Source organism: Strongylocentrotus purpuratus, unplaced genomic scaffold (assembly GCF_000002235.5).
Source record: "Strongylocentrotus purpuratus isolate Spur 01 unplaced genomic scaffold, Spur_5.0 spur5_scaffold_9, whole genome shotgun sequence".
In the NCBI taxonomy this organism is placed as follows: domain Eukaryota; kingdom Metazoa; phylum Echinodermata; class Echinoidea; order Camarodonta; family Strongylocentrotidae; genus Strongylocentrotus; species Strongylocentrotus purpuratus.
The window spans coordinates 9807170-9821913 of record NW_022145615.1 but is presented as its reverse complement, the minus strand read 5'-3'; the positions used below and the strand labels follow the sequence as shown (position 1 = coordinate 9821913).

The 14744-nt window shown below is 36.7% G+C and overlaps 1 protein-coding gene across 1 annotated transcript; it reads left to right on the top strand.

Moving 5' to 3' along the window:
* The first annotated feature begins 70 nt into the window (after positions 1-70).
* LOC577316 (neuronal acetylcholine receptor subunit alpha-10) lies at positions 71-14223 on the top strand. Its single transcript, XM_777551.5, has 6 exons — positions 71-428; positions 8385-8524; positions 9027-9071; positions 9593-9702; positions 10235-10770; positions 11384-14223. The coding sequence occupies exons 1-6, from the start codon at positions 359-361 to the stop codon at positions 11923-11925; spliced, it is 1443 nt and encodes a 480-aa protein (XP_782644.4). The 5' UTR covers positions 71-358; the 3' UTR covers positions 11926-14223.
* Positions 14224-14744: the final 521 nt, after the last annotated feature.

The window sequence follows — 14744 nt, the reverse complement described above, 5'->3', positions numbered from 1 at the left end:
ACACCCTACAATCCCTTCTCTGTCACCACCTTACAAACCCTGTGCCATTTTGTTGTTCGTGGATACACGCATGCGCAAATACCAACTCGGCACGCGCTGGCATCCAAAACTCCAGAGTATCGATTTACCACGATCTCTAGTTAAAAATTTGTTCACCCATCATCCGGTGATTTCGTATAACACGAAACGTTAACTTTCTGCATCATCTCTCGTAAACGAGCTGCCTTTCTATTGTCTTTCTTTTAATAAACACCATTTATACCCAGTGGGAAATATTCAGCGAAAGAGAATCGTATCGTCTGCGTAAGAAACTCAAATTTGATGATACAACAACGATTCGACGGGTGACTAATATTTGATGAAAGGACGAGCACTAATACCAATGGCGTCTCAAGTGATTCTCCTATGCATGTTAGTATGCTTTGGCGGTAAGTACATTTTTTTAGATCCAATTAAATATGATGTTACTTGAAAATCTTAATAGTGGTCTGATATACCATGATATTTATAGAACAAAATATAATTTGCGTGAAAGGTATTTTGAGGTATTTCGATTTTTCCAACACGCATCACATAGGCAAAGTCTATACTATAAAGAAAGACTGAAACATAAGGAAGTTTACTTGATTGATGCTCATGGAGGTTTATATATAAAGCATAATTAGGTAAAGACGGTGTTGATAACTATATAAATTCAAGAATACAAATGTTTCGAATTGCGAAGAGAGGATTTGAAAAACAAACAAAATGAAATTGATGATTCGAAATGGATGCGAAAGAGAGAAGCCTGTGCAAATACATTTTTTTTCCATTTAGGTCGTAGGCTCACACCTTTGTCTACACTATTCATGTGACCGAATTTCGAAGACGAGAATAGATATGAAAATAAATGTTGGCCCGTCCATACCCATGTGCGTAATGTTTTCCCTTATTACATTATGTTTTACCCCTAAATGTGGCAAATTGGGAATGTGTCGTTTCGTTATGCTAAATAGGGACGATGGGGTTACTTACATATATAAATATGATAATTGTACAAGTGTATCGTGAAAGAACATACAATATACAGAAAGGCATAAATTTCTTCATTGAAATGTTCCCAAAAGCTCTTGGACCATTTTTGAGAAATTAAAATCTGATACAAATACACTGTCACTCGATACACAAGACTGCCACAAAGGTACAACGTCAAGTAATTTTTTTCAAGCTAAACATATAAGCATTTACTTCGGCTTTATCACATTCATGCGCCTCAATACTGATCTAATCCCAATTGTTTCCAAGCCTTTATAGTTTTGGTATCGTTTGTTAATCCGTATATATTAATTGACCTCTGCTAAATCTTTGATCTGTATTTTATCTCAACTAATCTGCTGTATGAGCTCAAGCAAAGTTGAGATTGAGCTAAACATTACTGGAGGAATAATTCAAGCTTCTCTTAAATACCTATTAATCGTTTTAATTTTCAGTTGAGCCTTTCTTGTACAATAGCATGTTTTTCACAGTGTTTCATTCTGGTAAAAACGTAGTTCTTTTTTAATCAATTTATATTTGTGAGAAAGCGGTAGTCTAGAGGTGAATACTGTGAATAAATACGAGAAACAATCAAATTACGTATATATTTTTAAATAAATAAACGAATAAATAAATAAATAGATAAATAAATAGATAAATAGATAAATAAATAAATAGATAAATAAATAGATAAATAAATAAATAAATAAATAAATAAATAAATACATAAATAAATAGATAGATACATAAATAAATGAATAAATGAATGAATAAATAAAATAAGAGAAGTAAACAGCACCGTATTTACAGGTATACATATTTTCAAATAATAACAATGTCTTATACTTGTACAGGACTTTTCCAAAAATATCTTCTTTAATGCAATTAGGCTTATAAATGTCGTTGTAATTACTAGAAGATGAAAATCACGAAATATCCAACACAAACACAATCCAGGGTAATTTATGTCTCGGACCTACGTTTATCATGCAGTGAAGGTGCGCAGACTATACTATTACGGTTAAGGTTATTATGGCTATGGACATACGACACGCGAGTATCCCTTGAACATAAGTATAATAATAATAATATTCCGCTTAATACATCTACAAGGTCTCTAAGCGCTTTACAGATATACTATTACCCCGGTCATCAGATTCGATACTTGCCCGCACATACTGTGTGCACCAAGTAAACATTGCATATCCCCCTTTAATTTTTCTCTTAAGGCCACCCCCATTTTATATCATAACCCGTATTTGTTACCCACGTCCTAATCGTTCTCTCCGTGGCTAAGCTACTATTCACCTACACAATATATTCCTTTCATAAATTCCGACGATCCAAGTTCTGAATCATTATGCAGGCTTTAATGACGCAGGCCGTTATAGCAATACATGTTGATTTTACTAATGGATCGCGATCACACAATGATGATTAAATCAACTCATGCGGTAAAAATCGTCCCATTAACTTGCTATTTTTAAAAAATCATAATGCAAATTCCACCGTCATCTGCTCCTCTAGTGGTATTCCCCTTTCTACATCACGCTGTCGGTATTTCCGTGCTGACTCGATCCTTCCCAGCACTGTCTCTCCTTTCCTTCTTTTAATCCTTCCTCCCATCATCCTAAGTCGTCGCCTCACCGCTAAAAGGACATTGCAGCCATTGCCAGTACATGGCATTAGTGTATTTTTTTCGCAGTAAGCCGACGGTCCATATTTAATTCGACAGCAATGGGCTACCGCTCATAAATTGCTATGACAGACATGCAAGGTCATTTTTGATTTTTTTTTCCCCTTTAATATATCGATACATTTGATGGTAGGGATCTCTTTATGGTGATTATGGTATAGATGTGTTGCCGTAATGAATTTTCATTTATAAAGAGATATTGTCAATCCGTCAGCTGTGAACTTATTATTACAGTAATAACATTGATGATATTAATAATAATGCATATACTGTTCCTACAAGTCGAATGCATGGAACCCAATGCTAATTGTTGTAATGCACACAGTGTCATAAGAATAACTAATTGCACATCAAGGACACCATATATTAGAAGTCTGACGTAGATGTATTCCCAAGTATGATGTCACAAATAGGCTGACAACGGCGCCAATTTACAAAGTATCATGAACAAATGGACCGTTTTCTGATTTTATTTTCTTCTTCAACGAACATGTGTCATAGATTTTGCTGCGTTACTTCTCCCCATTTCCTTGTTTATATTGATGGGACTTGGTAACATTGTTCAGATGAGAGAAAATGGTGTTAAGGTAGTGACCTCAATGCTCGGTGTACAAGTTAAAGATAATCTGAAAGTTTGAGCGAAAACAAGCCATTATTAGTGATAAAAATAGGGAAAAACTGATCTGATCGATTCCTTAATTTTCCCAACTATATTATTACAATTTAATTACATTTTAGGTGAATGTAAATCGTCACAAAGCAATGAAATGACCCCGTATACCATTGTTAATATTTAAGTGTTGACAGATTTTTAAAAGCCTGTATTATCTCTTTTTTCATGGAAAAAAGGTTGGGAAAAAACAAAAAAAATTGTTGGGATAATTTACTGTTAGAGGGTGTTGCACAGTGACGCCTTCCAAGCAAACCGTAAATATCTTTCTGGTTTGAGAACTTTTTCAGGATTTTGTGCATGTTAGAGGGTTAGTACAGTAGATGGAATATAACAAGTAACATTTCATACACAAACTATGCACTTTTTTCAACAATGTTACCGAGTGACATTAATGATCAATGGTGATTTTCTTTGTATAAATATTGTTGATCTTTTTATGTATTTGAATTTCGTGGCCCCTTTTGATAAGTTCTGCTTTCTCCGGGGTCACAAAACTATCATTGTGGTCTGTTAAATTTTTAATGTAATTTATTTTGATTGTATGTATATTTTGATGGTCGAATAAATAAATGAATTGAATTAAATTGAATTAAACGGTACAGATAACCATGGATCGTATTTTTGTTGATTAAATGATGATTACAAATAATCGGGTGATTCATCGACTGGGTCGTCTGCTAAGATTGAATGGTAAATAATTGAAACAATAATTTCACTTGACAGATATCTCTCAAGTCTGAAATTAATAACTAATTCTTACCTCAAGTTCGTTTAACAAAAACACTTCGAAAACAGAAATACAAAACAGAGTTTTTTTTTTAGATGAACGTTGAACACTACACGCTGAATAATAATAATAATAATCCGGTTTTTTAGGGAATACATTAATGTTATAGCAGTGAAAAAAGGAAGATATCAGAGACGTGCTTTGAAGAAAGGTATAGCAGCGCCAATTATAAGCATAATTATATACCACGTTGTAAGCAATGGCCATATAACGTGCTTTGCATACAAGCTTGAATCCGATAATTAAGAACCCTCGACATTCACGAGATTGGCAATACTGATCAATTAATGTCATGTCTCGGTAATAATGTTAATAATGATATAGGATTTTTGTATAGCGCTCTTCTTTGTCAGACTTGACACTCCTAGCGCTCATAATTTTCAACATTAGTACTATGTGCATTGCATCAGGGATGTGATAGAGAAGGAGTGTAATCAAGCAGCTGACCTTTGACCCCATGCTCCAAACCGCCGACAAATTATGCGCTAATCTGCGACTGTTGACCAGTGGTGATCGAGATAAAGGAGCGCTAAAATATCAGGATTTAATATTCCTACATCATAAAATGGTATCTCAGCAAATGTTCGCTGTCCCTTTCAGTGATTTCTCATCAATTGTTGAATGTGTAATAAGTTGAAACAAACTTTTATAATTTCATATTTTTTTCCAACTGCAAAAATTAAAAACAGCATGCACAAGCACGCATTAGCAAACTTAAAGTTAACGAAGATTATAAATCGTTGATTAAATGACGGGACATCAAAACATGCAAAAATAATCGGATTACCCTAAAATACTGAGTTTTTGTCAGGATCTAATTTTTATGTTACCAACTCTGGCACACAAAATAAAGGAAGGGCGGAGTACTAAATTTGAAAAATTGTTTGATGCACTACATTCCCAATACAATCCCCGTATAAATTTTTATAATTTATACCGAAATTTTGCCGGTAATGTAATAAATGTGAAATTGGTGCCTGGCCTCTGAAAGCAGTTGAAGAGCGGCTCGGAGCATGGAACTCCAAGGCCAAGTGGAATGTTACGCATCCCATTGTTACGCTTTAAAACTTACGCATGCGTTTGAATAAATTACAAGAGTATCCACTCCTTTTACTAGCCCTGTTTTTAGTTAATTCCTGCAGCAGTAGATACCTCATGTATATTGCACTTACACCATTAGTTGTCTACACCCTCTTACCCGGACCAACTTGTCATGATTAAGTTAACACGACCTTCCACCGACCAGCGTAATTTACGGAAGTGGTGGCGCCCGCAGTAGTCGACCTCAACCCACCTTCCGCATCTACATGTAGATCGTGCGAAATCTACTTTCATTTTTGATTGTAACAAACAACCCTCGTAAAAGGTCACATATACTCCCGAGTGTAAGTGAGAGCATCCACACGGTCAACTTACGCCACCCTCTAGTCGTGTTAGCGAGTTACTCCTCAATAAATCCAGGAGTAAATAGGTCGGGGTAAAGGTAGGCGTAGTTAACACGACCATTACATCTACCTCACCATATTTACCCCAACTAGCTATTAAAGATAAACTTGAGTTCTGGTAAAAAAAAAAGAAGATGAATTCTCACATAATCTAACGAAACTTACACTGAATGTTCAAGATTACAAATAAATGTCATGTGCCAAACAATTTTGGAAGAAAATGTATACTGGCTGAGTAATGAGCATAAAAAGATAAGGAAATCAGGGTAGTACTAGCCTCGACACCATGTGTGTTGTCCTATATACATCTTTCTGTGTAAGTGATTGTTACTTTACCAAGGATCTGCCAAATTTATGATGATTTTGATGACTCCAGAACCTTGCATTACACACCATTACTTACATGCTATATGATCAACTTTTCTGATCCATTCCACATCTTTTTTTTTAACAATGCAATCGCATTACCAGAACTCAAGTTTATCTTTAACTCGACCTTTACCCAGGGGTAAATTGCCTCTGTCTGAACAAGACTTCTATCATCTCCCAGATTGCATGAATAAAACAAATGTATTGTACATGTACATTTCGTGATTGCCGTAATAGTTTCTGTCACAGTAAATGTTATGAAATATATACATCACGCAGGTAGTAATGATGAAAATAAATGAATTTCGAGATGGCAATAAATGATTGGAATGTACATTGACATTTCAACGCCATTGCCAGACGTGTTCTATCACTAATTGCATCGCCTCCGGAAAATGACAAAATTATGAACCCCATTGATTGGACTAGATTTGTTCGTTCTTCAATTTTGTTGGTACGATGCGCCACACGTTTAGTACTTTTAATAAAAAGAATATTATACTGTGGATATAATTATTGGCGTATATTTAATTATCGTAGTAGCACATGGTCTGCTAAAACATTTTCATGGTGAAATGATTAAAGTGATGCCATTAGAAGCTCTTTAAATCGTGAATAAAAATCCCCTTCTCTTTCGAAAGTGGATTTAAACCCTGAAGAATACTTAGTAAAAAAACGGCCAATAATAATTATGATAATAATACACGTAGCTATATATATATATATATATATATATATATATAGCTCATAAGTCATAAAATTATAGCGAGTATATTCATCCCAAGAGGTGCTTACAGCACATGCAAAGTTATAAAATTACATTGCGTCCTTGAAAGCATTCGGTAAATTACTTCCTTTTGTTACCTAATTTAGATAATATTCCATTTTGTGTAGCCATACTATTACATCGAGTGTGAATGAGTTGATAGAAAATGGTTGGACATACAATTACCTTCATATGAGGTATTTTGTCTACCCAACATAGTACAGATCATCAGTACATTCACATTGAATCCATTCTTGGTTTTAAGTGGCAGACCGTATTCCATTAGTGATCACTCCATAATATAGACCAGATGCAATCATCGGATTACTTGCAGAGACATTACATAACAATTTAATTATTGAAATCGATGTACTATCACGTGGAAAGTACATTAATCTCGGCACTTCTTTGCTACACGATAATCAATATAACACTGGAGTGTTTCCGTACCACCGGAGAGTAAAGCCACTTTCACACTGTAAAACACTAAACAGCAAACGAAGAAAAGAACATATAGAGACCCAAACAAAACACTGCAGCAACATAAACATGGTCATTTTAGTCATGTTAATTGACCAACTACCGACGAGACCGACATTGACAGAAGGGTTAAACTCGACCGACAGCTTACAGGATCAACACTTCAGAAAAGTATCAAATGATTATAACAAACAAGAAAAACAAGGTTGTTAGCCAACGAGAAAGACAAAAGAAAGAAAGAAATAAGGCAACTAAGAAAAATGCGGTCTCTTGGGCTCTCAAACAGTGCAAAACCAACATTGTTAGACGGTTTCGAGGGCTGTCGGTCTAAAGGCGGCTTATCGCGTCGTGTGTGAACGAGGCTATTGAGATTGGTCTGCTTTTGGCGCCTCTGTAATCATTGGTTAAGCGTTGATTGATAATTGAGTCAACATACAACTGTCCCTATACTATTCACTTTTGATTCATTCGAATGACGTCTCGATTTAAAGTAGTGCACAGGGAATGGTCGAAAAGGGAGAAAACACTATCATGGTAATGATGCTATATCGTCCAATGATGAATGTTATCGTTATTTCAAGATTTAAAGGGATAACTGGAAAAGATAGGCTTGCTGGCGTACTCATTTAATTTTTTTATTTAAAGGGGATGGCTGACAAAGTGAAACTAACTGAGCAAGAGTAGTTTACTCCCCTTGGCCGAAAAAAACAAACAATACTTATCAAACCTCTAAATATCCATTATTGTTGCTGGATTTAACGGAGGTAAATGAAATGCGCTATGTTCAGAGGTTTAAAGATAAAGGTGAGTTTTGGTAAAAAAGAAAGAAAATGAATTTTCACAGAATCAAACGAAATTTACACTGAATGTTCAAGAATACAAATAAATGTCACGTGCCGAACAATTTTGGTAAAAAATGTATACTGGCTGAGTAATGAGCATAGAAAGATTAGGAAATCAAGTTATAGTAGCCCCGACACCATTCGTGTAATACCATATACATCTTTCTGTGTACAGTGCTTGTTACTTTACCAAGACTGGGCCAAATTTATTATGATTTTGATGACTCCAAAACTTTGCAGTACACACCAATACTTACATGCTACATGAACAGTCTTTCTTAATTCTACAAACTATAATCCATTTATCCGCAGGTGTCTACGGAACGCAAGACGAATACCGGCTCTTAAACGACATGTTTGCCAACTATAGCAACATCATTAGACCAGTAGAAAGGTCAGCAGACCCCATTGACGTGTTAATCGGAGCAGCCATACAACAGATCATTGATATGGTAAAGGATTAGGGGCATAACCAGAAATTAATTGGGGTAGAGTTAAGAGTCATCTAGAGAGTATGTACCCACTGCGAGTTAAATTCATTGATTTTATTGTTGGGGTTGTATCACGTCTCCAACCTACACGAGATACGCCTTCGACAAAGAGGGGTTGGGGCTGGATGTTATACCATCCACTTAAAAAATTATTTTCCAAACAAATTCCAGACCTCTTTTAAGATACCTTTGAGGCACTTTTAAAACAATATGACCAATTATTTTTCAATGATTTGGCCATACACTCTTTACATTAAGTGTTAACAAATTTCCTGGGCAGTATAGATATATCTATTGTTTTTTTTTTTTGGGGGGGGGGGGGAGTGGAGGGGAGTCGCTGGAAAGGTACATGGGTCGCCTAGTCTCATAAGATTTATTGCAATGACAATGACAATGACAACATTTGATATAAACTCCTGTATACGGCAATGTAACAAATAATGTTTGTCTTTTTCATGTTTAGGACGAGAAAAATCAAGTCATCACTCTTAATTTATGGATGCGAATGGTAAGTGATTTCGATATTAATTTTACATGAAGAAAAGGAAGAAGAAGATGAAGAAGAAGAAGAGGAAGAAGAAAAAGAAGAAGAAAAAGAAGAAGAAGAAGAAGAAGAAGAAGAAGAAGAAGAAGAAGAAGAAGAAGAAGAAGAAGAAGAAGAAGAAAAAAGAAAAAGAAAAAGAAAAAGAAGGAGAAGACAAAGAAGAAGAAAAAGAAGAATAAAAGAAGAGGAGGAAGAAGAGGAAGAAAAATATTCTCAGTGAAACGAACAATAATAACAATTTTAGTCTGTCTTTTATCTTCTCTCCTTCACCAGTTTATACATTATCATTTGAGTTGAGTTAGTATATAAAAAGTATCGTTCCTGACCTCACGCTATGTAATAATGCTTTTTCTTTTATCACACGAAGTTCAAAAGAATTTCAAACACATTTTCTTTGTTTACATGATGATTTCGATCACTCTGATCACGAGCATTATTATACAATCTGCAGAAACTGATATCCAAAGCATTTCTTATTCATACAGCAATGGACGGACAGTAACTTAAAATGGAATCCAGCTGACTATGGGGATACTACAGTCCTTATTGTACCCATAGAAACAATATGGAGGCCAGACATTGTTCTATTTACAAAGTAAGCATGATTTTTAGTCGTTTTAAATCCATATTTGAAGGGAGAGCAAGAGAGATATATTCTATTCATTAAGCGATAAATCAATGTAATAATCATGGCTTAGATCAATATCAAGCGCATTCGAATCTTGATAAAAGTAATTCAATTTAGTAAACTTCAATTTATTGATTTAAAACCACCGGTAGGATGATCATCAGGTACGAAATGAAAAGAACACTAAACACCCGATCCAAAATAGTTGAATCATAAAATAAATGAGGCAAACTCCTGTCGACAGTTATGTTGAAGAGTTTGTTTGATCAAGTAATACTACATAAGGAAGAAAAAACTCGATGAAATTATGTCGGAAATTCTTTCTTCATTATGTTCGTCCTTTTTTACTCTGTTTTACGAAACATTTTCAGACTGCGTCTGTCTGCTTTGACTGTTATCTAGCAAGCAATCTTTTATCAATGTGTTTAAAGTTCACTGACAATGCTGACTGGGTCCGTCGTAACTAATCTCTGCTTTTTCCCCGTCCTTGCCTTGACAGTGCCGACAGCAGCTTTAACGGAATGATGATGACCAGTGCCTCCATCTCTCACGATGGCATCGTCCGGTGGAACGCACCGGCCATCTACCAGAGCACATGTAAAATAGACATCACTTACTTCCCTTTTGATGAGCAGCACTGCAGCCTAAAATTCGGGTCCTGGGCCTACCACGGGTTCCAGATCGACCTCAAGAACAGGACCACGAGCGGCGACATCTCCGCCTACATCGACAACGGCGAGTGGACTCTCGTGGGCATGCCTGTCAAGAGGAACCTGTTATTTTACAATTGCTGCCCAGAGCCTTATCCTGATGTTGAATTCACCGTCATCATCCGCAGGAGGGCTCTCTTTTATTTCATCAACCTCCTCGGGCCTTGCGTTCTGATTTCGTTGATCACCGTTTTGGATTTCTTTATGCCGGCCGACGCGGGGGAAAAAGTCACGCTGGGGATCACCATTCTCCTGGCGCTCACTGTGTTCCTGTTGCTCGTAGCAGAGACGATGCCCCCTACATCGGAAGTTGTCCCGTTGATAGGTAAGCGAAGACAGTATTGATGTGTAGTCTATAGGTGGCCGATGGCCCATTAAACAAAGACACTGTGTCTAATAAATCTTAGGACCAATAGCTCGTAGACCTTTGCCATTAACTTCCGACTAGTTTTCGGGAAGTTCCTGGAAGGTACACGAGACTGAATTTTTCGGTCCCTTTGACTTTCGCTCTCGGAGACCTTTGAAGAAATGAACCTTCGGTCAACTGGGAACCTTGTGAAGTTGATTAATAATGAATCATATAATGACTTACCAAAGGCCTTTCGTAATCAATCTGAAGCAGCAAGATACCCAGAACAACACATGGTAAAAGATGTCTTCCGCACAATTTGGGATAATTAGCTTATATTAGGTATCACGTCGTTCTTCCTACATTATTTTAAGATCAGAGGGTAGACATCATGAAAATAGAAGGAAACGAGTTACAATTTAAATGAAAGTTAAATACGGTAATTAAAAAGAGAATTTAACTCATGGACGAACTGATCCTAATCACGTAAATGAATGTCTTACAATTACTTTTTTAATGTTTGGATTGTGTTTGGTACATCGACGCTCACCAATTCTAATCTCTTCTTGTTTCGTTGTTTCATTTGCAGCTCAATATTACGCCTGTACCATCGTCCTGGTTTCCCTCTCTACTGTGATGACAGTCTATGTCCTGAGTCTCCATTACCGACTACCTGGAACCAACCGCGTGCCACGAGGCATGAAGAAGTTCGCCTTCAGTTTCCTAGCCCGAATCATGTGCATGGGAAGCTTCCTCGTCAACATGGGGGACGACGATGACGAGAACGAGATTTCGCAGAACAAGTCCCACGCCGGCGTCTACGAGAACACCTTCCTCAGCCATCAGAACGGGATCGCCATCATGGACGACTCGGAGAAGAAATCGTCGGAGGAATCGTCCGTGGTCTCTAAGAGGTTCGAATCGATGACCCACGACATCATGACGAACCTGAAGTACATCGTCAAGAAGAAGAAGGATGAGGACGCGGAGGATGACATCATGACGGAGTGGAAGTACGTCGCGGTCGTGTTCGATCGCCTCTTCATGTGGGTGTTCCTTCTTGCCACCACCATCTGCACCCTTGCCATCATCTGTCAGCCCAAACCGTTTACAGGACCCAACGAGTTCTAGGAACTCTGTACTATTCATTTCTAACTAGGGACTGATCACAATACGAACTGAGATTGGCATATAAGTCACATTGTATTTCCAAGACAATCAGGTCGGCTTTCGCTAGCTTAAAGCCCGTCTGCACTAGTTTGACAAGGAGGGATTAGACCTCCGTGCAAGGTCACTGACAGGTGGTTATCTCATCAAATCAGCTGTCAATTAACATAAGCAAAAGGCATCATGGGGGACCAACGGGCATCGCTCAGGCATTGTTTGCTATGTAGAGGGCGCAAGTAGCTACTGTACAAAAGTAGTGCAGTCCGGCTTTAAGGCCCGTTGCGCGCGAGGCGTCATTCCAGTAGTCTGCAATACCACTTTCTCATGGGGAATCGAGACTACGCTGACGGAGTCCTAAGTCAATAAATTGACGCATCATGTGGAACGGACTTTAGCTTTCACTGAGCCCACATCGATGCAGCTGTACTAGCAAGTGCTATTCTCCATGTTATGAATGGTTTGACAAGCTAAGTCTGACCATGATGACTGAGAACCTAAACCAGTGTCAAAGCATCTATACTGACCCTGTATCATACTAATAACAACTATGGTACTCAAATTGAAAATATATCAGCACATTCACTGTCATTCCACCACCAAAGTATAGATTTAGCTAGAAACGTAAAATCGTGTAAATATACGCAATGTTCGTGTATGTAACTAATTTCTATTTTTCTTGCCCAGGTCATTTACTTAATTTGGAAGTGGAGTACATTTCCAACAGGTATAAGCATTTCTCTAAATATGGGACATAATAAAATGTAAGTATTAAAGCGGAATGTACACTACGTACATCTATCGAAGTGTCTATATGCTACACTGAACATGATGATATAAAAACAAACATTAAATACGCATCTTCCTACACTCCTCAAGTTTTAAGAATGAAATCTGTCAGACGACTACAACAAGGTAGCCAGAAAAAGATGAAACAAAAGAGTTAAAAGATAAGAGCATGATATTTGTTTTAATTGATTGATTTTCATTGTGTAGTATTCCGTTAAAACTTTAAATTGATCTGTATTTGATATGTATTTCTATACAAATTTATGTTTATACTTATAATAGTCATGCAACTCACTGATTAAAAAAAAAACGATCGTAAAGACTTACCCCAAAAATCATCAAGGGCAATAGTAATCCCCGAATGTATTGCCATAAGAAATACAGATCAGATAAAGTTATTTGTTTATGCAATATTCATAAATTTCAAATGCTAATTGACCAGGCGATTGAATGTGTCTTACATTGAATTTTCGACAGTCTCTGCGAACCTGTTCGATGAATTATATCGTATATATCTTATTATGTTGTTGCAATATTCACACATTTCAAAAGGTGCTGACAACGATATTTGGTTTACCTTAGTTTGATTTTTGCGACTGTGTTTGAAGAATGTATTACTGTTGTGCTCGAGTTCTGTTTAACTCAATTTGAGAAGCGTAGCAAATAACATCGTGATGTGAAGCCAAGACAGGTCTTAGCTAATAACTATAACCAATCATATTTTGTACAGATAGATATTTAGTTAAAAGGTTTATGCCTTTTTTTATACATACATGTTAGTAACTAGTTAGCAGAGCTGTGACATATTGATGATTTAAAGTATACACAATTATGTAGCAAATGTTTGAACAACGTGTTACTTGACTTAATACACTTCACATGACATCATTCAAGGTCATCGATTTTGAACATTTGATACGAATCCACTAAATTTGGAAATACGTACTAATATGCATTGCATTTCAATTAGTTATTGTTTCAGCGGTTTGTAAAATTCTCTCGTTTTTAACACTGTGCGATCATTATTACTTGCTGAGAGGCAGAAAGGAGCTAAATGCATTATCCTTTTGCTTAGAATGATGGCCATTTTGGCTATCAGCAGAATTATCATTTTTGTTGTAGTTGTACATTATTGATAACATTATGCATCGTATTTCAAGGTGGTTGCAATGAATTGACACCGTAAAAGGCCTTTTAATGTATGAGTACTGTCAAAATGATTAGTTTATCCATTACCCGTGTGTACAATGTAATATCATGAATTTTCATTCTGTATGTATGTTTTTTTCCCTCAATATAAACAGCACTGCTAGACTGTGTTATAAATCATATGGGCAAATCGATATGCAATTTTGATTATCAAATATCTATACATTGTGTTAAATAATACCCATTACATTTTATAGATTATAAAGTTGATATGTATTCATGAAAATCGTCCAAAATTGAGAAAATAAAAAAAAGGATAGAATGTGAGATTATAGTGTCGAAGAATATTTCGTTCAGGAACAACCCAAAACTGGAAAAGGAAATATGGAGACACAATTACTGAAAGAAAGGGAGATAGAGAGAGAGAGAGAGAGGAGAGAGAGAGTATATGTGTGTGACAGAGAGAGGAAGAGAGAGAGGGAGAGAAAGAGAGAGAGAGGGGGGGCTAGAAAGACAGAGAGAGAAAGGGAGAGAAAGAGGGAGAGAGGGAGAGAGAGAGAGAGAGAGAGAGAGAGAGAGAGAGAGAAAAGGAGAGACAAAAAGGGGAGGAGGGGGGGGGGGTGGAATGTAATATTGAGGGGGAAGTAAGCACGGAAGAGAGTGAAAATTTAAGAAAAAAGAGGGGGATAGGGAGATACCCAGGGAAAGAAGGAAAACCTATGGGATAACAAAATTGTAAAAGAGAGATGATATGACTTTAACAAAATGGGACATCATTATGTATCCAAAAACCGTATCCGGACACCTACCTCCTGGACATCCACCCCCGGAAAAACACCCCCAGTCAA